Consider the following 27,875-nt stretch of genomic DNA (forward strand, 5'->3'; position numbering starts at 1 on the left):
TGTCTGTCTTAGAATACTTAACATGGGTGGTGTCGTAATCATTTTCTGTAAAGGAACATGACTCAGTCACAGACTGACTGGAGCAGAATCCTACAGCTTGCAACTCACCGAAAGTTCGGTGAAAAGCTTGAGCTGGCACACACCCAAAAAGGTTAGTAGAGGTACCTGTTAAATCCACTTATATCAGTGTAGAAGAAGGGGAGGAGACATGTTAAAGAAGGATTTTTCAACCTTGAGACAATCAAGACATGGATTGTGTATGTGTGCCATTAAAAGGGTAAATGGGCAAGATTAATTTAAGTGCCTTTGAACAGGGTGTGGCAGTAGGTGCAAGGCACACTGGGGTCGTGTCTGGACTATCATTAAATGTGAAGACTTATCTATGTCAAATCAGTTCTCTAGCTTTAATTATTATGTGATTAAACTAATCATGTAAACATTAACTAGGAAGTCGGGGCACCACCGAAAATGTTGATTACAACGTTATAATTTTCCGAATATAACTCTTCAGATATTTTAATATCTGATCAACTAGTCTTCTATTAATGAATCAGTTTTCATCAATTCTCATTACTGAACGTCGCAAACCCTTGGATATCTGCACGAACCCTAGCCAAAATCATGATATAGCGATATACAAATTGGCTTAATTATTTATTTACTAACTAAATAATCACACATAATTACATGACAAACAAACAGTAGATATTGGTTACTAACAATGATAGAAAAGTCCTTATTGGGCTAAGCCGATATGACGGCTTGGTAGACAAAGGAAAGGGGTGGGGACTGAGAGAGAGGGAAAGACAAAATGGATTCACTACACAGTCTAATTATATTAATTGAAATGCTAATCCTTTGCACGTGAACGGCCGCTTATTCGAGAATAATTGCAATGTATATATTTACGCCCGTATGTCGTTGTTTTCTCTTTTGAAATCCTCAATCGTCCTGTAGAGTTCATCAGTCTCTGGTTAACAATGTCACAATGTCTTTTGTGGTTGTAGTTGGTTGGAATGGATACTTCAGAGTACCATTTGGAAATGTTCTCATAGGCTAGATGCTTCGGAGGTTGTCGGTATTTCTAGCTGCAGACTAGTAATTTGTGTCGTCTAGAATTTGCTCTTATTCTGTAGTGATCGATAGTCTCAAGAGTTTAACCATTTCCAGCCATGTAGCCAAAACTACAGCTGTATGGTCTCTGTGGCCTATAGAATTGTAGCCATTCCAACGTGGGGACTCTGTCCCGGCGTTCTCTTACTTAATGTATGTTTCGTAGGAATGGGTTTTATACACTTCAGAGAAAAGGGCGATCCATGATGCCGAATGTCTATGCTCACGTGGGCCTGCTTACTGACCTGGTTAACTTTTTATATGAAAACCCATATTTTCTAATTTAGAAGGTTAACATCACATTACATCTTTTCACAAATAGTTTTATGTTTAATCACATACGTTTCACAATATTTAGATATAAACCTGACAGCTGGGAAATTTACACTTTTAAGAGATACAGTTATTTGTGTTTCCTGTCCTTCATGAGATCACCAAATGAAACACACTCAGCATGACTATCCCTTTAGTGTCCACGGACAATTCCCACATTCTCAAAAATATCAATATTGTTTAGTTCTCCCATTTTGGGGATTAGGAGTTTTCAACGAAGAGAAGCTCTTTCTACCAGGTATTTATGACCTGTCTTAAAGTCATAAAACTTGTGGTGGGGAGAGTGAGAGAGAAGGTAGGAGCCACGGTATACACCCTCAAAAGGCCACGTCGTGACACCGGTTATAGCGTGTCAAGAAATGCAATGCTACTGGGTTTTTCACACTCAACCGTTTCCTGTCTGTATCAAGAATGGTCCACCACCCAAAGGACATCCGGCCCTGTGGAACCCTTTAAACAATTTGTAATCCATGCCTGATGAATTTAGGCTGTTCTGAGGGCAAAGGGGGTGCAACTCAATATTAGGAAAGTGTTTCTAATGTTTGGTACTCAGTTTATAATCTTCCTGTAATTTATTGGGTAAACCACCAACGTTTTGGCATCATAGTGCCTTCTTCAGGGTTATCATGAGTTCACCCATCTAAACCTGAGTGGCTGAGATGGAACTGACTCTCTCATCCTTCCCTTCTCTTCATCCTCTCTTCTCCTCCTCTCTTCATCCAGCCCTGAGGGCAGTTACACTGACGTCCCCAACCAGGAGCACCGCAGCCCCCCTCACCAGCCAGACCCCCGACAGGCCCACCAGCCAGACGAGTTTGATGATGAGTTTGACGATGACGACCCGCTCCCAGTCATTGGCCACTGCAAAGCACTCTACTCCTTTAACGGTACAGCACAGCAGAGCCAGTGATGCTCTCTGCATTTCACTGGCTCACTGTGTGTAGTGACAGTAATAGTGGTGGGCGTTCTGACTAGTGGAGCAGTATTTAGTATTTGCGTGAATATGAAATGTGACGCGCTATTCCTGTACAGTGCGATTCTTTCCCTGTGTGCAAACAGTATGCCTCTGTGTTGTGCTGTTGACCCCCAGGTCAGAACGAGGGTACGCTGTTGATGAAGGAGAACGAGGTGCTGTACATCATCGAGGAGGACAAGGGTGACGGCTGGACGCGAGCCAGGAAGCAGAGCGGAGAGGAGGGCTATGTGCCCACGTCCTACGTGGAGATCGCCATGGAGAAGAACAGCAAAGGTGCAGTCACCTACATCTGATCTGACCACCTGCATGGACTCCTATATCACATCCCCTCTTCCTCCTCTGGGGATTGCTGGTCAGAACAGCAGCCCCTCTTCTTTGTTCACTGTGTGAGCTCACGACAAACAAACACAACAGACATCCTGGTAGTGTAGTGACCTCCCTGTACAGGAGCTCTGTATCAATGAATTAAGCCATGTGTGTCTGTATGAGGACGTATCCATAGCCCGCTGTGGCAAGGGGACTCCTCCCCCACTTAAAGGAAGATTATTGTATTTAATATTTCAGAAGTGATTTGTGTTATGTTTGTTTTTAGTTCATGTGTCTTTTGTTTTTAGAAGGAGATGTTGTAATGCTCTACTTGTTTTTAGTTGTCAGTGGTGACAGATTTGGAAAATAGAAAAAGAAACTTACCTGTTTTACTTTTGTATGGTCTTATATGTGTTATCTGTTGTGAGTCTCATATGTGAAGTGATCTGCTCCACCTATTTAAGACAGGAATGGAGTTAAACAGTCCTGGTAAGGACTGGCTTGTTTTGTGCCTATATGACTCATGCCTCCCACTACGGTACTACTCTTTAAGATAATCGTACACTCTGTCTCTCTTCGTGTGTGTGTCACAACAATGGCACCCTCTGGTGGTCAGGACTATATTACACTCAGAGGAGTAGTTGTAGTCTCTGTCCTAGTGGTGTGGGTGGTGGCAGGTGTCGATGCTCTGTAGCCGGGTCGGTACAGTAACTCCTCTCCTCTCTCTCTCTCTCCTATTGGACTGCAGATTCCTGAGGGGAGCAGTGTGGCGAGGTCTTTGGTGGAGGGTACATGCTGAGTCTGTTCTGGGTGGGCAGAACAGGGGAGGGGAAAGGCTTGGCAGGTTGCATGTTTGCATGCACACGTCCATGGCCATTAACATGATTCCATAGCAGCAGAGACTCTTGGGATAGTAGCTATGCCTCTGTAGGAGGGGAGCATTATTCCTAGACTGTGTCTGCCTAGACACAGCACAGAGTAACCATCCGACTGCAGCATAACAGCAGAATCCGGGACCGGGGAGGGGTCTTAGAGCTAGCAGCTTACAACATCATCATTTATAATGAGAGAACTACACTACTACTACACTACTACTCACCTCTGTATTTCTGTTCCTCAGATAACGTCCAGCACTAACAGCCAGTCTTGTTGTTGCATTGTCGTTCTATTGTTGGGAATGCCTGCCTGACTGTGCCACTCTCCTGTGGTCGCCTTACCTTAACGCGCTTCAGCATGTCTGTAACATGAACTGTCATTCCTTCATACAGGACTGGCCATGATGAATGCAGCGTCTTGGATGTAACTCTGTGGTCGCTCCCGCCGCCAATTCATTCACTTCTAATCTTCCTGTATGTCTTCTTCATTCTTCCACGTTTAGTTTTTTGTGTGCCTTGTTTTTGTTCTAACTGTGTTGATGGAATTGTTCTCATTGTGCTAGTGCGTGTGTGTGTTGAATGTCATCTCTGTCATGGTGTTGTTCAGTAACTCGTGGCACCGCATTCAGTCACTCAGGTCAGTGTAGGACTACTCTAGTCACAGACAGCCGGCTTGCCCATCACACTACCCCCTCCTCACTCCTCCCTGCACCAGCACCAGACAAGAGGAAGGCTGGTGGGGTAGTGCAGTGACATCAGCACACCAGCAGAGGGCCTTCCTCCCTCGCCAGTCAGTCACCACTCAAGCTCAGGCCAGGAAACCTGGAGGCTGAGCTAAAACAAACTACAAAGGCCATCCAACAACAACACTCCATGCATTATTTTCCTTAATAATATCTGAGAGAGAGGATGGACCCACTGAGTGCTCTTCCATTACTCTCTGCTGCACACAAGGACTCCAACCGACTCGGTCTACGCTGGCTTGCTGTGGTGCTGCTCTTGGGCCTGACCGCCACGTCTCTTCTCCTCTGTCTCCGTGGAGCATCCTGAGGCCTCGGTGTGCTGCCATCTCCACACGAATGAGTGTTGCATTACCTTAACGTTCCTCTTTCAAGCGCATATTATATTTCTGATTGTGATGATACATATATTAACATATGTATACATATACCTGTATGTATATATGTAGTTAATTGTATTACTGAATTGTATTAACATCTCTTTTATTTCATACTGAATGTGTTTTTATGGTGACTTTTTATAGGGTTTTAATCAGTCGTACCGTTAGCTCATAGTAACCATGCATTGTTTGTCAGAACATCCTTATGAATAGGGATATGATGCACTTTTGCCCGATAGCATTTTTTATGAAATATCAATGAATGAATGAAATGGACTCTGTATGCTACCTTTTGTACAAATGTAAAGTGAGACAGCTGTGACCACTGTTATTATAGGAGGTGTACAGTTCAGAACTACCACAAAATATAGGAATTTACTGCTTTTGATACTCCTAGTCCTAACCATTTTTAATTTAATTAATTTGGAAGTGAATTTAACTTGCATGATTCCCCTTTTAATTAGTATGAACATAATTGGCATGGTGAGAGATCACCCATGTTGCTTAAAACAAAGAAAAGATGTAGCTTTTATCAGACTGACACAGGGTTTTACCCTGGCAGGATATAATATTCCCCTTTTTGCAGTTAATTTGGTGGTCCCACTTTGAAATGCTAATACGATCAGTGATTTAGTTCCTAATAATTACTTAAAGCTGTGAAAGTTATACCATATGTTCATCTTACTTGAACTGCATCTCTCTCAACTTCCTAGAGACAACCCTAGGTCTTAGACATCCAATGGAGGAACAGATCTTCTTCCTTGATGAATGTGCACTAACTATCACAGATAATGCTGTTTTTAAAATGGAACAGTGCAGGTTATATACACCCTGCGATTCTGTTTAGTTTATCATGTCATTCCGTTGCCTGGATGAGCTCATTTTGAATGTTCACTCCTCTTTTGTTGAACTGGTGTATGTTATCAGAAATCAGAACTGGGGGAAAGTCCTTCCCTTTGTTCCAGTGACATTCCTTTCAGTAGCTTACCGAGGAGCATGAAGGTACATGCTTGACTCAACATATCTGGAGTTCACAGCAAATATTTAAGCGCTGTATATTGGCTACCTGCCTCTATTGTAGGCCTATTCATGTATTGACCCTTGACCCTACTCTACAATATCAACCGATATAGTAATACTGGTTAAATCCCTGATGGACATTGTTGATCAAAATCAGAAGAGGAAGTCAAGGTTTAAGTTGTTAATGTGTAAGTAGTTGTTTTTAATATGAAGTGCGTTAACCCATTCATGTCTGCAGTGTGTGTCTGTCTATCCTTCATCAGTAATAACAAGGATTTTGACACGCTTGTCTCTAATTGCCTAAAACGGTGCTGGACCGAATTGTTGGCACCACAGTGCAAGTGGCCTTCAGTGATGACACTTTTTGATGATGGATATGTAGGTTTCTCACTAGCATCCTTAACCAAATGTTATGCCAGGAAGGGATTTTCATTTTGGACTGAAACTGAGCTAAATCATATCCATTATGCTGTAGTTCTGATCATTATGCAAAACTTAACAATAAGTTTTAAGACTCAGTAATATTCACGCTTATGGTGGCAAATTCATCTAATGACAGAAAAGTAGATATGAGAATGTCGCTGTTGTCTTATTTTAACATATATTGTAATAACCAATTGCAGTACTTCTATTTCTTCATGTTGTGCACATATTTTTACTTTTAATGTTGTGAGACACTTTGTGTGGGAAAAAAATCTGTTCTCTCAAATTGTTCTAATAAACAAACACATGAACAAACATTGGCATCTTTTTGAAGACTTCATTAACATCTCTGTATACCCGTCGCAAAACCCTCTGGTTGATGCTTCTTTATAAAACCCTCTTAGGCTTCACTCCCCCCCCCCCCCCATCCGAGACATCTACTGCAGCCCTCATCCTCCACATACAACACCCTTTCTTGTCAGTAAAAGGTCCCAAAAGCACACACATCCCTGGGTCACTCGTCTTTTCAGTTCGCTGCAACTGAAAACTTTCGTCTACCTTCTTGCCCTTTTGTGCTTTTGTCTGCCCAATAATGTTTGTACCATGTTGTTGTGCTGCTGGCATGTTGTGTTGTCATGTGTTGCTGCCATGCTATGTTGTTGTCTTAGGTCTCTCTTTATGTAGTGTTGTGTTGTCTCATCGTGATGTGTGTTTTGGTCTATATTTTGAATCCCAGTCCCCGTCCCCTCATGAGGCCTTTTGGTAAGCCGTCATTTTAAATAAGAATTTGTTCTTAACTGACTTTCCTACTTTAAATCAACTTTTTTTAAATCACAATACGTATGTTGAAACATATATGTTCTGAAGTTGTTACTCAGACACCTGCATGTCATTTCTTTGTCTATTTCTTGCCACAAGAGTTCATATCAAGATATTACAATGAATAAGCAGCTATTTACAGGTCAATAATATTTAAGAGGGAAATATATTACACTGTCTAGCATTCACATGCTCACATTAAATATGTACACCTTTTACCATTCAGGATTATCCAGATGAACTCGTATACCGCAACATCTGAGGAACATTGAACATGAAGCAGACAGTTGACGAACTAGTTAATGTACATGCAGTATATATTCCATAGTATTTTAGACCATATACGGTAACTGCCTCTTGTATAGCGACCAAACGTCGTCCTTTACTTCTGTTTCATCATTTCATGTCCTCTGTCATTTGTTGAACCCTTATAACAAGGGTGTTACATCTCAGTCCCTACTTTAGTGATACATTCATACACCCATTTCTTTCAGAAAGTCTTCTTGGGTCCTCCTCTTGGTCTCCGTGCGGTCAGTGTGTTCTCCTCTCTGCCACATCCACTAGGATGACTACCGCTGCACATACACTGAGTGTAGAAAACATTAAGAACACCTGCCTAACATTGAGCTGCACCCCCTTTCGCCCTCAGAACAGCCTCAATTCATCAGGACTCTACAAGGTGTCGAGAGTGTTCCACAAGGATGCCGGCCCATGTCGACTCCAATGTTTTCCACAGTTGTGTCAAGTTGGCTGGATGTCCTTTGGGTGGTGGACCATTCTTGATGCACACGGGAAACTGAATAATTGTGAAAAACCCAGCAGAGTTTCAGTTCTTGACACACACAAACCGGTGCGCATGGCACCTAATACCATTACCCTGTTCAAAGGCACTTATTTTTGGTCTTGCCCATTAACCCTCTGAATAGCACACCTACACAATCCATGTATTGAGGCTTAAAAATCCTTGAACCTGTCTCCTCCCCTTCATCTACACTGGTTGAAGTGACATCAATAAGGGATCATAGCTTTCACCTGGATTCACATGGTTCGTCTGTCATGGAAAGAGCAGGTGTCCTTAATGTTTTGTATACTCCATGTATATGGTGCAGATCTGTTTTTGCTATCATGCCAACTCCCTTCCACTCATTGTCATTCCATTGGCTTGACAATGACAGCAATGGAGTAGGCAGGAGCACAAACAGATCTTGGACCACCCCCCTCCGGCGTTACTGAGGGAAATATTTCCCCTTCATAAGAACACACTCAATATCCTGCCACTGCCAGGGAAGAGTTCCAACTGGATCTCAGACACTCTCCCTCCTTTGGACAGGTTGGGAAATCACAGTAGTCTCGCTATGCAACCTTCTTCCTCATCCCCAGTCAATACGGGGCACAGTTTGTCCTCTCTCTTAACCAGCCTGAAGGTCCTTTTACAACCCACCAGTGTTCACTAATACAGTCTGTTTACTACAGGCTCGGTTTAGAGTTCTGAGTGTTTGACCGCTGGCTCCAGCTTTCTGGACAAAGCAGTTAGGATGAGTGTGAACTTGTCGTATCTCTCCGTCTGGTTGACGGCCGCCCCTCTGCTGCCCCACAGCAGACGCAGCTGAAAGTCTGTTTTAAAGATCTCCAGCAGGTCCTCGTCAGCCTGGAAGTCTGCACACAAAAAGAGGAATAAATTATCGTTAGCCTTGTAGCACATCATACCAGCTTAGTCATGCTTCTGTTATAGTGTCTTAAGCAATCTCGGGCACTATGGGGAAAGCTGTGACGTTTTGGACAAGAGCATTTGTTTAACAAATAATGTTAACAGCTGTGAGCACTATCTAGCAGAAGGTGTGGAGTGTATTACCTTTCAGGACGTGTTCAGTGTTGGCGGTGTATGAGTCAGCATTGTGTGCTACGCTGCGGGCCTCCTCTAGGTGACGCAGCATGATCTCACAGCCCTGGTCGTTGCTCTCCCACAGTTCCATGCCCTCGAACGCCACCGCCGGGCGCTCCATCAAGATGAGCAGGGGCATTAGTAGGGGCACCGTGGTGCCAGTCAGGGGCATGTCCACTACACACACACAGGGACACGGTCAGAGACTACAACTGCACTTAAGCTCAGTAAGAGCACCAAGGAGGCTCTATTGAAGTGCTTACCTTTTCCTTCATACAGCCCCTTGTAAAAGGGCTTGAGAGACTTCTCGTATATGATGGCAGTCTGAGTGTATTTCCTCCTCAGCATGGTCCAGGTGTGGTCTAATCGTGTGATCTGTGGTCAAGGGCATACATGCGGTATGTTAGGAAACAAACAGCACAATCACAATATCCCTAGGGACATCTGCCTTTAAATACTCATCTCAGAACATGTGGTGGGGTTGGGGGACCATGTCTGGCTGTATTGAGTGGGGTACCTGAGGCATGTCCAGTGCTTTCATGATGGAGGAGAAGGCGTACAGGTCCCCCATGGAGTCCTTCAGTTCTAGAGCCACCATGATAATGCGGTTCAGCGTGGCGGTTCGCTCCTCCAGACTTCCTGTGCAGCCCAGGATGTCCACGGCAACCCCGATGGCCATGGTGTGGTGCCTGAGTTACACAACGGAGAGTTCAGTCATGAGTGCCTTGTGTCTACATGTGGGTTCCTATCACCTGAGGCGTGTGTCAGGTGGGTTTGGGTGTGTATGTGTGTTTACCTTTCCATCAGGTCTCGACGCAGCTGCCTGCCGTGGGGTAAGGTCACCAGCTCCAGACCAGAGGACACACCCATTTGACCTTTCACCTCCTCAGAGACACCAAGTACCCTAGCAACCTGTCAGGTACATAAACATTGTTTTGTTAAGCTATAGGAGGATGGAAGTGTTTTAGAATGGTCACGTTTGGGGAAATCCTGTCATTGATTATGAGTTCCTTCTGACTGAATTAAACCAGAGACATCTTTATTAAATTCCACAGCCACTTTACATAACGTTGTGCCATTGCTGTTTTTAACAACACATAAAGATGTTTCCCTCAAGACTAGACACCCAGTCATGGGTTTGGCTACAGAGCATTTTTGGTGCATCTAACTAAATAACATTTACTGGTTTCATTTGGCACTTTGTGTAGTGTACCACTCCCAGACAGACATAAGGCACCTGACTGTCTGTGAAATGCAAAATACCAGCGAGAGGAAATGAATGAAATGCCAGTCGTCTCTGATGCCCTCTGTGTGCCTGACTGTCCAGCCCCTAAATTAGATGCTGCTGAAGAATAAGACATGTATCACGCAAACACAAACTGTCCTGCAAATCTCCCATTCATATTAATTAATGATGTACACTGACATTTCTTTTATGATCTCAAGTTGAGATTCAGCCCTTAGTGCTCAGACATACAGTAGGCCTAGTGCGGTGGAGAATGTCCTGTGGGTAATCTGGGTATGGTGTAGTGGGACAGTGCAGTACCTGGCAGTCTGCCATGAGGATGTGCTTGGCAATGATGTGGTGGTCTTTCTGAATGAGCAGTTCCTTGGCTCTCTTCAGCACACTCATCTCCAGGGGTTTGTTCTCTGCAGGCAGTAGCCTGGATTCAAACTCCCCCGGCCGGAACGTAGACGCGGTCTCCAACACTGGCCGCCGGAAGCTCCTCTCTTTCTCCTCCCCTGTCTTCTCTATCTCATCCATCTCTCCTTTCCTCTCTTGTTCCACCTCCTCCTCTTCGCTGCCATTCTCCAGGGCTTCGATGGCATGGTGGTAGGAGCTGCGGTCCAGTTTGGAGCCATGGCTGCTCCTCTCATTCTCCTCTGTCCTCAGCCTCTCTACGTAGCTGTTTATATTATTGTTGTTGTTAGGCTGGGGGCCCAAGCCTGGAGCCTGGAGCCTGTCCCAATCCGCTGGGCTGCAGGGGCTCAGCTCAAAGTAGTTCACCTCCGGGCTGCGGGGCTGGGGAGACTGGAGAGCCTGGGTCAGATGCTGCTTCTTGGGCTTCAGTGGGGGAACAGGGGGACCTGGGGCTGGGCTGGCCAGAGGGGCCAGGGGCTGCAGGTGTGGGGAGTGGGGTATCCTCATGGCGGGCACCTTGCTGGGCTTGGGGGGCGGCTTGGGGCAGAGCTGGCTTTCTGAGCCCCGGATGGCCTCTCCGGCCTGGGTCTCAAAGGCCATCCTCCTTGGCACAGTGGGACTGAGGGCCGGCTCACTGCCCGTCCTGAACACTGGAGACTGGGACCTAGGCTGATGCTCCATCAGCTGGGACTGGGGCTGGGGCCTGGAGCCTGGGGAGTGAGAGGGGACCATCATTACCTGAACCTGCACACTGCAGCCTAGTACAAACAGCTAGAGCCATGTCTGTGTTGTGTGGCTGTGGAGCTGCTGTGATGGCTGCTGTCTTTTATTCCAAAGACTCAGACATCAAGCACATCTATCCATTTCCATTTCAACTTTTATCTGCTCTGTAATCCTTTCAGAAATACATTTATCGCCATCCTTAGCTAATGTCACATTTCTCATTTCTGAGCTGAGGGTACAAAGCAAAGTTTTGAAGGCTTGTCGGGGCTGTAAATCCTCTGACAACAGGATATGAGAGAGAGCGAGAGAAGGTACCTACCTAGAGGAAGAAAGCTCTCTGACTGGTGGGTTTTGAGAGGCAACCTTCTCTCCTGAACGTGGTTCAGACACGCCGGCTGGCTTCCACACTTGTCTTTGTTCCTGATAGACAGAAAGAAAGAAACAGAGAGAGAGAGGTCAATTGGACTGAGCCCTTTAGCTACCAACAGAGGCACGTCCACTGGGCACACCACTAACCCCTACTGAAACCTGATACATTGACGCAGTGTTTATGTAAAATGGTACTGTGTAATTTGAGGGGGTATTTTTTATCCTGGTTTGCCTTGGCATTGTGCTCAGAGGTTGGTATTCTCCATCCAGGCTAAACATCACTCCTTACTTACTTTGCCTCAGGAATGGTTTATTGTAGATGTATACTTATCTCTGTGACTCCCACATTAGTGTGACAAATTTGGAGTGCACATGTGTTGTTTGCATGGCAGGCTATACATGAACATTATACAGATCCAATTCCATTTGGAGTGACCCCTGTATGACGGAATGTACAGTGTCTATATAAGCTCCTGGGTGCAGAGGAGAATAAAATGAACTTTTAATGTCGTAATAAATCAGCTGCAGGAAAGCATCTCCATTGTACCATTGTAACACACTGGCAATTCACCATGTCAAGAGCAGACAACCCTGAACCTCCTTAGATAGCCTACTAACCTAAGCAGGTTCCCCCGTCCAAGGCTTTGGTCCTGGGTGTGTCCGTTCATGATGTTGAGGCTCAGGCGTTTGGAGGTCTGGCTCTTCCTCTCAGGCAGGGTCAGACCGGTCTCCACACGGACACAGGCCACCCCATACTTCTCCTCTAGGCAGCGCAGGGGCAAGGCCCTGTTGATGGGCTGGAAGATGATGGCTCCCACCACCTCCATCACTGGCTTCCTGTTTCCCACGTAGTAGCGCACCAGGGCAGGCACGCTGTCGAAGCCCTCCTTCTCAAACAGGTACTGCACCCGAGAGTAGGCCTCGTTCATGGCCACCACCATCTTATTGATCTTGAAGTGCTGCGGGCTGTTCTTCCACTGGCAGGTCAGGACGTAGTTCCCAGGGCTGGACAGAGAGTCCCGGATCAGGAAGTCCCCGTCTCTCTGGATCAGGTTCTCTGCCACCTGGACACCAGAGGACACGTGTTGAGCACATATAGACAGAGACACATACACACAGGCATACTGTATAGCTCATACAAATGGCTGTATTTTCAATATCACACAGTTGGAACTGTTTTCCGTTTGTCACACTTGTCTCACAGTTGGATTGGTGGCAACAGGTGTTCTAGTCCCTCTCATTGAATGTTTTCTCTAGGACTACTGTTACTGTACTGTAACATCCTGATACCTCCCAGCATGCTCTCTGAGCCCAGGCCATACCAAGCCAAACAGGCTGCAGTAACTCAGACTGCCACGTCACACAGGAGGTCACCTGCCTGGTTTTTGAAAATGTCTGAATAATATTTTGTTAAATAATACAATTCTTTTTTTAATTGGTCCACACTCCACTCCACCACATATGTCATTCCTCCAAACATTTAATTACCTTACTATTTAATTAACTTAGTATTGAACTAAGTATTTATGTTTATATAATCATGAGTTGGAAGGTTATGGGTTTCTAATTAGACTTTTTAAAAGCCCTCTTCACAATGGGGCCGCAGTGACACCAGGAAGGAGCTTATTAAACCTGATTAGGATCACTTGGCAGCATGAATGCTGTTTTTCAGTATCCTTACATAAAGTCTCTGTCCTACTGAGGAGGTGCAGGCTGAGCCGTAAAACTGAGCACAGCTGTGTGTGTGTGTGTGTGTGTGTGTGTGTGTGTGTTTACCAGTCTTATGCCACCCTGTCATGACTGCAAGGACAAGCTCAAAAGAGTTCAATTTCTTATTCAGGGTCCCATCTGTGATTTTACACACAAAGGCAATGCTTTGGGTTTATAAAGCCAGTCTGACGCATTGAAAGTCATTTGATTTATACCTCATGAAACTGCTCATTTATATTAAGATCCATGTTAAATCCATTAGCCATGCAATGTTGTTTATATATTTCTAATAGACATCTGTTGTGAATTAATTTTGTTGTGAAATTTACTATCCTCGATGCACTGGCATGGAGAGAAACCTCCTCAATCACCTGAAGCCTGGAGCTGCTGATGTGTATTGTCTAATGGTAGAATGGGAGTGGACTGAGCTGGTCTTACTAGTTCTTGTTGAGAGACGCACAGTCTTGTGGGTAAACATGACAGTGTGTAACGTACCGTGTGCAGCTAGCCGGTGATGAGAATTATAGAGGCGTGGTCAGTGCCAGATCAGTGAACCAGCGGAAGGCAATAAGATAAGATGTCATTATTAAATGGTGTCATGTCATCTGATTAAGACCTGTGTGTGTGCTAAGAGACCGACTGAGCATCCTCACTGAAGCTGAGTTTCATGGAAAGAGCTCTGCGGTCTGAGCTCTCAGTACTACAGTATGTACACACACAGACGCAGTGTGTGTGTGCCAGGGCCACTCTGTTCTCACTGACAAGTTCTCAGTGACAAGCTCTTAGTGAGATAATGATGAAAGCACAAGGTTGAAATTAAGTCCATTTCAATTAACCATGCAGCGGGTGTCAAGCCTCATTCAGCCACAGCACGTTAAACTGACAGCCTCACACCATGGATTCAATACAGCCAGTGCTGTAGAACGGACCTGACAAGATAAATACTTCTCTCTGTTGTTGACTTGTCCTTATTTGTCTGATTCTGATCTGGCTCAACCAGTTTCAGACAAGCTGCCAGAGAATGAATCTGCTCTGTGTACACAGGCACTCATTTGAGATGAGCCCTGGGTGTGAGGATGTCATCAGTGTTCTTCCTCATCCCCCTGATCTGATGCTGCTGTGCTGGGATCTGTCACAGTCTGTCATAGCCTCCTCCTAAGTCCCCACCCTCAGCCATGTAGGTTTCACTCTGCAGTCCACATAAATGAAAGCTCCCTTTTGGAAACCTCTAGACACTCAGGGAGTTTTCACATATTTATGACAAGAACTGCCAGACAAAGTGTCTAAGCTCCCTGACTCTCCATTCACACAGTAATCCACAGAGTGACCAAACAAAGCATTGTTTGGGATGTCATTATAGAGACGTTTGATTGAGCTTGGAAAAGGTTATGTCTGCCCAGCTGTCCTGCCCTGCGCGGGTATGCGGAAGGTTTTGCCTGGTTGTCATGTTTTCAGAGCACCAGTGCATTTCACTGTCAGTCTACACCTGTTGTTTACGAAGCATGTGACAAATGTTATTTTATTTTATTTGCTGTGATTCCTCCACAGGGTGGGTGGGTGACCAACAGGCAGTTCTGTGATTCTTCTACAGAGTGGGTGGGTGACCAACAGGCAGTTCTGTGATTCCTCCACAGAGAGGGTGGGTGACCAACAGGCAGTGCTGTGATTGCTCTACAGAGTGGGTGGGTGACCAACAGGCAGTGCTGTGATTCCTCTACAGAGTGGGTGGGTGACCAACAGGCAGTGCTGTGATTCCTCTACAGAGCGGGTAGGTGACCAACAGGCAGTGCTGTGATTCCTCTACAGAGTGGGTGGGTGACCAACAGGCAGTGCTGTGATTCCTCTACAGAGTGGGTGGATGACCAACAGGCAGTGCTGTGATTCCTCTACAGAGTGGGTGGGTGACCATCAGGCAGCAGGAATGACAGGGCCCTGAATGAAATAAGTGTGCAACTGGATACCCAGTCGTAGCTGTTGGCAACACGGGAACCCCTCCCCTCTCTGCATGCTTTCATTGGGCTAGTCATGTTTCACGGTAAGCCTCTCCCCTCGCTCAGCTCCATCTCCTTATTGAACTATCCTCTTTCACAAAGAGCCAGCGTGTGCCGCCGGCCGCAAAAACAATACCTTATCAAAAATCCTTTGACCCAAGCTAAAATAAGGCTCATGATAAATCATTAAACAGCAGCTGAGTTGTTCCTCCAGAGAGTGTGTGTGTGTGTGTGCGCATGTTTGTGTGGCTATTTACCACCACAAACCTATGCTGGCACTAAAACTGTACTCAACGAGCTGAATAGGGTCATAAGCAAACAAGAAAATGCTCATCCAGAGGCGGCGCTCCTAGCAGTGATTTTAATGCAGGGAAACTGAAATCAGTTTACCAAATTTCTACCAGCATGTCACCTGTGCAAAAAAACTCTAGATCACCGTTACTCCACACACAGAGACGCATACAAAGCTCTCCCTCACCATCCATTTGGCAAATCTGACCATAAGTCTATCCTCCTGATTCGTGCTTACAAGATAAACTCAAATTAGAAGTACCAGTGAGGCGCTCAATACAGAAGTGGTCCGATGAAGCGGATGCTAAACTACAGGACTGTTTCACTTTCACAGACTGGAATATGTTCCGGGATTCATTCGCTGGCATTGAAGAGTTTACCACATTAGTCACCGGCTTCATTAATAAGTGCAATGACTATGACGACGCCCCCACAATGTGACCATATGTACATATGCCGATTACAGGAAACATTCGCACTGAGCTAAAGGCTAGAGCTACCACTTTCAAGAAGCGGCACACTTATAAGAAATCCCTCTACGACCTCCGACAAGCCATCAAACAGGCAAAGCATCAATATAGGAGTATGATCGAATCATACTACGCCAGCTCTGACACTCTGTCAGATGTGGCAGGGCTTGCAAGTGATCACGGATTACAGAGGGAAACCCAGTCGCGAGTTGCCAAGTTGACACGAGCCTACCAGACGAGCTAAATGCCTTCTATGCTCGCTTCGAGGCACTCAACACTGAACCATGCATGTTCTGACTGCATGCATGCATGTTCTGACTGTGTGATCACGCTCGCCAAAGCCGACGTGAGTAAGACCTTTAAACAGGTTAACATTAACAAGGCCGCAGGGCCATACAGATAACCAGGATGTGTACTCAGAGCATGCGCTGACCAGCTAGCAAGTGTCTTAGCTGATATTTTCAACCTCTCCCTGACCCTTTCTGTAATGCCCAAGAACACCAAGGTAACCTTTCTAAATGACTATCGTCCCATAGCACCCACATCTGTAGTCATGGAATGCTTTGAAAGGCTGGTCATAGCTAACATCAACACCATCATCCCAGACACCCTGGGCCCAATCCAGTTCGCATACCGCCCCAACAGATCCACAGATGACGCAATCTCTATTCTCTACTCCACACTGCTCTCTCCCACCTTGACAAGAGGAACATCTATGTGAGAATACTGTTCATTGACTAAAGCTCATCACTAAGCTAAGGACCCTGGGACTGAACCCCTCCTTCTGGAAGTGAATCCTGGATTTCTTGACGGGCCGCCCCCAGGTGGTGAGAGTGGGCAATACCACATCCGCCATACTGTCCCTCAACACGGAGGCCATTCAGAGGTGTGTGCCTATTCCCCTCCTTTACTACTTGTTCAACAACCATCATTAAGTTGCTGATGACGGTGGTGAGACAGCCTATAGGGAGAAGGTCAGAGATCTGGCAGTGTGGTGCCCGGACAACAACCTCTCCGTCAACGTCAGCAAGACAAAAAAGCTGATCGTCAACAAGACAAAAAAGCTGAGATAAAGGGCCGAGAATGCCCCCATTCACATCAACTGGACTGTAGTGGAGTGGGTCTAGAGCTTCAAGTTCCTCTGTGTCCACATCACTAAGGATCTATCATGGTCCAAACACACCAACACAGTCGTGAAGAGTGTACGACAACACCTCTTACCCCTCAGGAGGCTGAAAAGGCTTGGCATGGGCCCTCAGATCCTCAAAAAGTTATACAGCTACACCATTGAGAGCATCTTCACTGGCTGCATCACTGCTTGGTATGGCAACTGCTCGGCATCCGACCGCAAAGCGCTAAAGAGAGCAGTGCATACGGCCCAGTAGATCACTGGGGCCGAGCTCCCTGCCATCCAGGACCTCTATACCAGGCAGTGTCAAAGGAAAGCTTTAGAAATTGTCAAAGACTCCAGCCACCCAAGTCATAGATTGTTCTCTCTGCTACTGCATGGCACGCAGTACCGATGCACCAAGTCTGGAACCAAGAGGACCCTGAACAGCTTCTACCCTCAAGCCATAAGACTGCTAAGTGGTTATTTAAATAGTTAACCAAATATCTACCCAAACTATCTGCATTGACCCTTTTTGCACTAAGTCTTTTGACTCATCACATACGCTGCTGTTACTGTTTATTATCTATTCTGTTGCCTAGTCACTTTATTATATTGAGGTAGATGTACTGCCTCGTAACCCTGCACATTGACCCTGTGTACATTATATATTCAAGTTACTTATTGTGTATTTATTATTACTTTTCTGTTATTGCTCTCTTTTCTTTCTCTCTGCATTGTTGGGAAGGGCTCGTAAGTAAGCATTTCACTGTCAATTTACATCTGTTTGTTACAAAACATCTGACAAAGAAAATTTGATTTGATTTATTTTTGTATGTGTCTGTGTGTGTGTGTTACCTGTCTGGGAATGGCTCCATGGTACCAGGCGTGGCTGCATGGCTCCTCACTGGCCATTTTCAGCTCTTCCTCCAACTCTTTGCGTAGTTTCTCCGGCGGGCCCTCCATTATGTACTTGTCCCTGGAGAACTGCACATAGACAGGAACAACAGCTTCTTTCAGTACTGGGATCCTCACAGACATGGATGCTGCACTGAGAGGGCACACTGTGTGCACTGCACTGGCTGTCTGCTCCTGTCTGTGTGGTAAACCTTTTAAATGTAACTCTCCCTCTACTGTATCTACCTCTCACACGTTCTCTTTCTCTTTCTTTTTCTCTCTCCCTCTCTTTCTGTGTAAGCAATGTGTCATACATGGCTCTCCTCCCCTCTTTGTGTTCTGGGCTGTAATTTCCCAGAGCCACACCATGCCGAAGGCTGCAATTGGCGAGGGCTCTACCTGCCTCTGCTTTGACTGCTGTGTCATATCCTGGTCTCGTTGCCACGCCCCTCTGCCCCGCCCCAGCGAGAGGCCTCAGGGCGGAACACAACACAACACACCTACCTCTACCTCCCTCATCTGACTGCTGTGACACACTCACTCATATAGAGTGCAGTGTGTATACAACCAATAAACTTTCATTTTATTTGACAGAGTCCAGTATGCCGGGCTGTTGTGACACACTATGATTTACAAAACCCATCCTCCTTCACAATCATAAGTCTTCACCTACACACTATTTTTTTACCTTTATTTAACTAGGCAAGTCAGTTATTTTCAATGATGGCCTAGGAACAGTGGTTTAACTGCCTTGTTCAGGGGCAGAACAACAGATTTTTACCTTGTCAGCTCAGGGATTCAATCTGGCAACCTTTCGGTTACTAGTCCAACGCTCCAACCACTAGGCTAGCTGCTTGTCCTGCATTGAGTTTTGTAAACACATTACAAAAGGGATTGGTCAACCTGTTGTGCAACCTCTCAGTCTGCCCACAATATACCAGTATCTATGTCGATAAATGATCAGAGTGATACTGAAATGTCCCTCCTGTGGCGCCACTCGTGGGATTAAACCAAGCTTCAGTTTTCTACTTCATTAACTAGAGGTCCAGTAGACCCAGCCAGAACAACACACACCATAATGTTTTATAATTGTGTTGCTCTTTAAACAAACCCCCTGGAGATGGCAGGCAGGATTAGACTCTGGAGGAAATTACTGTAGCCATTGTGTTATTTTAGATGTTGGCACCAAACCTGCAACTTTCCAAAACACAATCTGAGGATTACTAGGGGCTGCCAAGACCTGGTTCATAAAGAGATGGGGAGGTAGAGGAGGTTGTGGGAGGAGGGAGTTGATTGGCTATTCAGCATTGACCCTAAGGGTGAGCGATGACCAGTAGGATTATTGTGTTACATCAACTCAATACCTTTCTCCAGTGACCAATATTATACTTGGTTTTCTAATAAATTGTTGTTTGTGTACAACCTCTGCATTAACCTTACTTGCCTAGTGACATCTTTGTCCCTGCACACTACAACAATGATCTTTCTGGGAATATTGACAATACAGATGAACATTGATCAACAACAATGATGTAATATGACAATGGCCTTCGGGACAGAAACTCTTCACAGCTGTTTTTTTCCCTTTAAGGGACTGGGACAGGACAGGAACATACAGTATCATATACCCATTTGTCCCCTTCTAAAATAGCATGAGGCCTCATTAACATTGGCGGAATGTTCAGAATGCACAGTGTTTTGCCTATCTGACCACTTCCAGAAGCAGTGACGCGGTATTGTGCCGAGCTTAACAGGCTATTTGTTTCCACTGTTTAACCCACGGCTAAATATGTTAGATTGCGTTCACCTTCGACCCCAGAGAGAACATCCGGAAGGACTGTAAATTTTAGTTTTCTGTTGTGGCCGACAGAATTATATGCCAAATAAAACTGAAGTAAGGCTCCAGGAAATTGTGTTTTATTTTTGCGGGTGGAGGGGGTAAGCATTGGAAACTCAAGCTTGAGGTAATATGGAGCTATTTATTTTAGCAGTGTCGTTCCATGTCAATTCAACAAGCTATGACACCCACCATCTCAGATTGCTATGAAATCATTTCTGTAGTTTGAAACAGATAAGATTAGCATTCCTGCAACATTATTCTGTTGAAGTATAATTTGATCTCTGAGAAATGTTGCTAATTCATTGCACCCAAATTTGCCATTTATAGGATTCATATAATATTCAATACATATAGTACCTAACATCTGATTTGGACCAAACGTGTTTCTAACAATGAGTAAGAGATGAAGAATCCAAAGAAATTGTGAAAAGCCACCCACAGACCCCACACGCTAATTCCACCCTAACAAGAGTAAACAGTACCAGCTCCCTATGTATGACAAGTAGTATGGAGCTGCGGCTCAGAGTATTATTTCTTCATCCTATGTAACGTATTCTCAGTGAATTTGGTGATGTTTTCTTTTTCCTATTCAGAGGAATTATTCAGTGAAGTTGTTAGGTTTATGTCTCATCCTATTAACAGGAATGTTAATCTTATCTGTTTCTAACAACATCAACAATTCTAGAACAATCTGAGATGGTGGGTGTTGAAATCCTCTTTCTTGTGCTTTTTGAGGTGGAACGACCTAGCAGAGAGCTAATTAAGTGGACTGAATCACTGTCAGCTATGGGCTGCTGCTACTGTTTTATATCTGTGTATATATATATTTAGTCTGTCTGTTCCGTTGGAGAGACAGTGGACCTGCTGCCCATCAGATTAAAATAGGTTTTATATGTTTCAAAGACTAGGGTTAAACTTTCTCTAGTGAGGCTATGGGTGTCTGTGCCTGAGACTGTCCACGAGAGAAGACGAGAGAGCCTCATATTGAAGCATAAGCCTATCCATATGCATAGCCTGCATGCTAAACTTAGATTGGTGGGAAATGTATGCAAAGACAAGTCTTGTAAATGTCATGACAGTAGTAGTGAATATTCTTCTTACACTGCATCCTTCGCTGGCAGGCCGTCTCTCTCACTCTGCTTTACTGTGGAAGTGCACACATGCTTGCACAGACACACACAAACATACCCTGGGCGAGGGAGGCTGTCAACAGCCTGTCAGCCATGTGTGATTCCTGCACGGCCCAACGCTCCCCAAGAAACGGCCCACTAGCCCTGGGGAAGCTGAGGATCGAGAGAGCTGGCATCTCACAAACACATTCAAGCTGAGCCAGAGTCAGATATTCTATATCCTCGAAAGCTATAAGCCTAGAAGTCAAAACTAATGATAGAATTATCCATAGTGGTTGAAACAAGCGTAGCCTCATCACAGCAGTAAAGCAGTGTGAAGAGTTTTACACGATCTCCAGGGGGATGTTACATAACTAGAGTCTAAATGTAATTAGCACAATAAAATCCCCATCAAAATATGTCTGTTTAAGCAAGAGATATATATTTTTAAATGGACTGCGTCTCAATCTACTGCATCCACCGCTTTCCGCCTCTGCGTTGGAAGGAGGCAGAGCTACAGCGATGTTTGTCAGACCAGGAGACACCCCTAAAATCTGTCTTCTCACAAAAACTTCTGTAGTGTACGAACCATTTGGGCAACAAACTAATATGATCCCTCTGTGGAAAGATGAGACTCTCACGAACATGATGACGTTCTCCGTTTTGCAAGCATCACGGGACTTGTATGAAGTCGGTAATGCCGATCTGACAACTTCTGACTCTAGTGTCCGAACAGTTTGGGCTACACACTACAATAATATGACCGCATCATCGAAAGGTGGTACGGGGCAAACTTTTTTTACCAGCTAAATTTTATGTAAGTAGTTTATCGCCCAAATAAAAAGGGATAAATATGGGTAAAAAAAATATATTTACAGTACCAGTCAAAAGTTTGGACACACCTACTCATTCAAGGGTTTTCTTTATTTTTACTATTTTCTACATTGTAGAATAATATAGAAGACACTAAAACTATGAAATTACACATATGGAATCACGTAGTAACCAAAAAACAAATGAATGAAAATATTTTTTATATTTGATATTCTTCAAAGTAGCCACCCTTTGCCTTGACAGCTTTGCACACTCTTGGCAATGGCGATTGCGTCATCGGTGGATCTGTTGGGGCGCTGTACACCTGGACAAGAGGAAAACCTATGTGAGAATGCTGTTCATCGACTACAGCTCTGCTTTCAACACCATAGTGCCCTCCTAGCTCGTCACTAAGTTCAGGGTCCTGGTTCTGAACTCTGTGCAACTGGGTCCTAGACTTCCTGACGGGCCGACCCCAGTTGGAGAGGGTAGGCAGCAACACCTCCGCCACGCTGATCCTCCCCTGTGCTCAGCCCCTCCTGTACTCCCTGTTCACCCATGACTGCATGGATACGCAAGACTATAACTCAGTCATCAAGTTTGCTGATGACACGACAGTGGTAGGCCTGACAATGATGAGACAGCCTACAAGGAGGAGGTTAGAGCTGTGGCGGAGTGGTGCCAGGAAATAACCTCTCTTTCAGCGTAAAAAAACAACTAAGGAGCTGATCGTGGACTGCAGGAGACAGAGGGAGCACCACCCCATCCACAACGACGGGGCCTCGCAAACGTCTATGGATGCACCATTGAGAGCAAGCATTCTGTCGGGCTGCATTACAGTTTGGTACGGCAACTGTGCCACCCTCAATAGCATGGGCAGGGTTTGGGAGTAACAGATTACATGTAATGGATTACAAAAAAAACTGTAATCTGTTACGTTACCAACAAAAAGATTGTAATCAAACTACAGATACTTTAGAAAAACTAGATGATTACTTTTAAATTCATAAAGGATGGTTGCGGAAAAAAATAGTTGACACCTTTCTGTTTTCTCAATGACATTCAAATCAGCATTCAAAAAGGCGCAAATTTAAGTTTGCTTCGCCTGAGTGAGTCTGATTAGAAGTCACTGACCACTATGATGACACACAATATGCTTTTGATGGATTGCGGGAAAAGAGCATAAATGGGCTTTTGTAGGCTACAGACCAGGCTATGTCTTCCAATGGTGTGACTAATGTCGGTATCCAAAGATTATCCAACTTGAATAAACGCCTAGAGATAAGGACGACAGCGGTAGTCTAGCCTACGGGGTGATATTATTATTGATATCTACATAGCACATTGATGTGAATCACACTACTGCTCTCTCATTTAGGTATTTGCGCCTTACATATTGTAGTTGTTGTGGATGGCTGTTCACAAATGTATATGTCTATTTTAAACCAATCATGGTGGAATTGAAGAAGTTTAAGCTGCCTATCAATCTTTTTTTATGTCCATAGGCCTAGCAGACACATGCTCAAACTCACACACTTTTGATAGACTTAAACAGTTGCAAGTTATAGATATATCAAAGTGTCACCAACGTAAACAATAGGCCTATAGCAAATGCAATATATGGCATACATTTATCACATGCATAATAACACTTTTCGGTAGTGCTCAAAGCACGCCATTCCATGTGAGCAACATTGTTTTTCGGTATATAGAGTCATTGAACGCTGGTTACCTCGTATTTTGTTAATATGCTGTTGTTTACTCACTGTGTATGTATATACTGTATTCTCAACATAGCTCATCCTAATATACCTACTGCTCTACATACTATTTTCTTTTCCAGATGATATACTGTCTATACACACCGCATATTTATGTACTTTGGATTGTTATTTCTTGATGTCTTGTTTTGATGTTTTTGATTAGTCACGTATTTGATTAGTCACGTGTGCGCGACATTATACTGCAGTGTTGGAAATGTAACACGCACTTCACTATAACACCTGCTAATCTGTGTACGCGACCAATACACTTTGATTTGATATTGATGCCATCCAGTGAGAATAGAGAATAGGATAGGATAACAATACAGGCCAGTATGGTATTTTACTGCCCTGAACAACCAACCAGAATCATATCTATGGCTCGAGCATTAGCCTCTGTCACAGGCTTTGAGGCATCAACATGTGTTTGTCACATGACCCAGTACCATATATGTTATTCCCATGGATACTGTGGCCAGGGTGAACCCATTGTTCACCATGGCCACCGTATGTATGTGTGTCATGTGTCAGAACTGTCCCGTGTCGTTGTGATAAAGACGCTGGCATGCTTTGGCGTGTACCCCCAGATGATACAACAGGTCAGTCGTTGAACTAAGTAATGAAGAGTATAATAAGACATTGACCGCCTAAAAAACAGTCAGTCTACTGCTTCAAATATCTTTCATCTGGACAGGCCTGAATAGTGTGCAATGCAATATTACATAGAATACCACAGCACAACATGGCCCTGAAATAACGGCACCACATGGCCCTGCAATACCACAGCACCACATGGCCCTGCAATACCACAGAAAAGGAAGCGAACATAGCCTATGGCCACTATGTCAATGATGTAATGTAAATTCTAAAAAATCTCACTGAAATTAAAAATGAAGTAGTTATAACTCATAAAGCGGTGAAAGTTTTGCCCAGTATGGAAAAGTTCTCATCCTTCCATCTCCACCCATTGGGTATTTATACATGTCATGTATATATAGAGACTTACAATCCCAGGCCCAAGCAGGGGATCACAGCCTGAAATAACCACTGAGGGCACTGGCATTGTACTGAAGGATGGCCCGAGGCAGGGCAGGCAGGCAGGCAGGCAGGCATACTCTCTCCATGTTGTCAACAGTCTGTAGACCCAGCCAACACCCTTAAGCCACAGAATTACAGTGACCAGACACTCCATACCCAGACAGCAGCCTGGGAAAAGTATCTTTCCAGGAGCTGTTTGTCTTTGCTTCTGTCTTTCCTTTTTTCAATTCATTACATAATACTACCAAAGACCTTCAACCTCCATTCACACTCACAGAGCTCCTTCTCCCCCTCCCCTCAACACTTAGCCCAGTTGAATTAAGGCCGTTTTATAGCGGTATGGGGAACTTGACGCCAACTGAACACAGGAGGTTGGTGGCATCTTAATTGGGGAGGACGGGCTCATGGTAATGGCTTGAGTGGAATCAGTGGAATGGTATAGAATACGTGTTTGATGCCATACCATTTGCTCCGTTCCAGCGATTATTATAAGCTGTCCTCCCCTCAGCAGCCTCCACTGCAACTGAAGTAGATTTTCTTGGCATCTCGTGGCTTTTCAACAGCACTGAGGAACCACTTTACAATGTTGAAGAATTACAGCAGGCCCTGGTTCACATAGCTGTCCATTGAGGAAATCAACTCTTAACCTGAGTTTAAAAATAGCTCTGGTATAATTACTCCTGAGGAGCCTGATGATACGATGGACATAGTTAATCCCTCCATCAGGGTAACTACATTATTCCATTTCTGTTAGTCACATGTCTGTGGAACTTGTTCAGTTTATGTCTCATTGTTAAATCTTATGTTCATACAAATATTTATACATGTTAAATTTGCTGAAAAGAAACGCAGTTGACAGTGAGAGGACATTTCTTTTTTTGCTGAGTTTATATTAGCCCACACAGGTACAAGGATGCACTTTCATGCTAGGTTTAGGAGCTCATATTGAAGCTTATAGAGACCCCAACTGATGTATGGAACAATCTTAAAATGATCTACTTTGGTTTAGATACAAGCATCATGAAACCTATAACACAAAGGAATTTGACTTAGTGATTAGTGATTTTTTTTTACCTAACTTGCTTACCACTTTCTCCATGTGGTTTATTCCTTCGCAGACTACACAAAATGATGATCTCTTCCTAAATATTCGGTCAAATGATACATTTTGTGTATGGTTTCCTAGAAACAAGGGTGGCTCAACTTACCCCTTTGGCTCAACTCACTCCCTCTGCCCTATGCCTGAATGTTCACACATTTGCATGACTGATCATGGGGTGGCTTTTTAAAGACATTCTCTTTACTGTCCATGTCATCATCATGGAAAGCACCCATCCATGTTAGACGGACTCTCAACCATGATTGCATCGAGTGCATATCTCTGGCTGGGCTTCATCACATTACCCTGCTGCCATTCCCTAAAACAGTTAAGATGTGTTACTGTCATCTTCATCCAGATTGCTAGCTAAAAGACACAACCTCCAGAAGGATACAGAGCCAAACACAGTGGGATAGTTGCAGAAGTGCCATCCTTCCAGATGAAAATGGGACACAGTCATTTGTTTGTTTTGAGGGCATGGCTGTGAGTTACTGGACATGGTTCAGGTTCATTGTGTGATTTAATGACTTGAGGAAATGGGGATGTGTTTAGTGGGTTCTCCTCAGAGAGCTGGCCCCTCCAGCTCTTGCTCCAGATGATGCGAACTGCAGCGGTTCGTCAGAAGTAAATCTCTCTGGGTTAAAACCAGGGGTTGTAACCAAAATGATTTTCCAATCATTTTGTTCTGAACAGAACCATACTTTTTTTTGTTCCGATCCACTGTTCCGACCAGCAAAATCAAGTTCTGAACTGGTTCAAATCCCCCAAAAAGTACCGGTTTAAATTGTTCCTTTTAAACCTCTGAAATCATTTATTTTCTTTTACATTTAGCTCGACATTGAATTACTTCACCAATCATTCGGTACGGATATAGCGGCTCGCTATGGAGCTGGAAGGCTATAGCTCAATGAGTTGTTTACATGTGTGATGGAAAGACAAGTGTAGGGTGCAAGATGAGTGAGAGAGGGTGGAAGAAGAGGCTTTGCTTAAAGCGCTGGGCATCTTGTGATGACATGCATTATCTGAATTAGGCCCACGGAATTATACCTACGGAGGAGTGGCTTCTATGGAGGAACTTTGAATTCCTTTGAACTTTAACGTTGGCTTAACTCTGGACCAGAGAGGCTAGCTAGCTAACAAGCTTGTGTGTGCAGAGTGGCACCAGAATTAAAAACACATCTTACCTATTTGTAGTTAATAAATCCAATATGAAATGTGATAACTGTAGTATCCCTAACTAGAATTTAAAAGTGAACACATTCTAATAAAAATATCTTCTGAATCATGCTTGTGTTATCAGTAGGGCTGAGAATGATGCTGCAGTGGACAGCAGCTGTTTTACAGGCAACTGACCAATTCTGCTATTTTGTGTGTTTTGTTGTTAACTTTTTTTTGTGTGTACATAATGTTTCCACCATCATTTCCTGTGACAGAAAAGAGTTCTGGACATCAGAACAGCGATCACCAACCTCGACTGGGATGAAGATTTCTACTTCAACGAGTTGGAGGCGCAGGACATACTGCTCACCCCAGACCAGAGAGGCCGACGTGTGGGCACCTTAACAAAACTACGTCGACGAGTACATAAAAACAAACTGGACAAGCTCCGTTCGAGACTATTCTATCAATGGGACCTGAAAAACTGTAAAATCCTATGTTTCTCAGAGTCGTGGCTGGAAAAGGACATGGATAATATACAACTAGCTGGTTTTTCTATGCATCGGTAGGACAAAACGGCATGAAGGATAAGATGTAGACCAGGTATTCCCAAACTGAGATACGCGCCATCGGGGGTACACCAAATAAAAATGTGATTCACAATTTTAAAAATACCAGTATTTTCAAACAGTCCATTTATATTTTCCAACGGGGCTATACATTCGGGTGAGGTTTTTTTCTCGCCGGAGTAGCCTCGTTTCACTGCCAAAAATAAAATTAAACCAGTGTTCAGCGAAAAAACAACACAATGTCAAATACAGGTAGCCTGGTCAAATAATTTACATCCAATCACATTACCTGTTACTCTCCCGCAGGAGAGAGTCACATTACCTGCTACTCTCCCGCAGTCTACCACTAATGGTCCGTAAGTAGCCAAACGTAGCTGCTGCTCATGTTGGTCTCTGTACTGATGGCTCAAAAGCCATG

The 27,875-nt window shown here is 44.4% G+C and overlaps 2 protein-coding genes across 6 annotated transcripts in view; one reads left to right on the plus strand and one right to left on the minus strand.

Annotated features, from left to right (window-relative positions):
* LOC139409263 (formin-binding protein 1-like) overlaps nucleotides 1-6,481 on the plus strand; it is a 44,278-nt gene extending 37,797 nt beyond the window's left edge. Inside the window, exons 13-15 of one of the 2 annotated variants that reach the window (XM_071154154.1) lie at nucleotides 2,170-2,333; nucleotides 2,537-2,695; nucleotides 3,477-6,481. In XM_071154154.1, coding sequence (XP_071010255.1) covers nucleotides 2,170-2,333; nucleotides 2,537-2,695; nucleotides 3,477-3,484 — 331 coding nt within the window. In that variant the 3' untranslated portion in view covers nucleotides 3,485-6,481. Of the gene's footprint in view, nucleotides 1-2,169; nucleotides 2,334-2,536; nucleotides 3,108-3,476 lie in introns of those variants that run through there. The other variant, XM_071154153.1, reaches the window with a different exon arrangement.
* A 7-nt stretch (nucleotides 6,482-6,488) lies between these two features.
* Nucleotides 6,489-27,875, minus strand: part of LOC139409262 (breast cancer anti-estrogen resistance protein 3 homolog) — an 83,566-nt gene continuing 62,179 nt past the window's right edge. For 3 of the 4 annotated variants that reach the window (XM_071154152.1, XM_071154148.1, XM_071154149.1), the window contains 9 exons: nucleotides 18,030-18,158; nucleotides 12,220-12,665; nucleotides 11,552-11,652; nucleotides 10,414-11,219; nucleotides 9,664-9,779; nucleotides 9,385-9,556; nucleotides 9,131-9,242; nucleotides 8,838-9,044; nucleotides 7,121-8,641 (listed from right to left, as the gene is read on the minus strand). In XM_071154152.1, coding sequence (XP_071010253.1) covers nucleotides 8,466-8,641; nucleotides 8,838-9,044; nucleotides 9,131-9,242; nucleotides 9,385-9,556; nucleotides 9,664-9,779; nucleotides 10,414-11,219; nucleotides 11,552-11,652; nucleotides 12,220-12,665; nucleotides 18,030-18,158 — 2,265 coding nt within the window. In that variant the 3' untranslated portion in view covers nucleotides 7,121-8,465. Of the gene's footprint in view, nucleotides 8,642-8,837; nucleotides 9,045-9,130; nucleotides 9,243-9,384; nucleotides 9,557-9,663; nucleotides 9,780-10,413; nucleotides 11,220-11,551; nucleotides 11,653-12,219; nucleotides 12,666-18,029; nucleotides 18,159-27,875 lie in introns of all 4 variants that reach the window. The other variant, XM_071154151.1, reaches the window with a different exon arrangement.

This window comes from Oncorhynchus clarkii, chromosome 5 (genome assembly GCF_045791955.1).
Source record: "Oncorhynchus clarkii lewisi isolate Uvic-CL-2024 chromosome 5, UVic_Ocla_1.0, whole genome shotgun sequence".
Classification (NCBI taxonomy): Eukaryota; Metazoa; Chordata; class Actinopteri; order Salmoniformes; family Salmonidae; genus Oncorhynchus; species Oncorhynchus clarkii.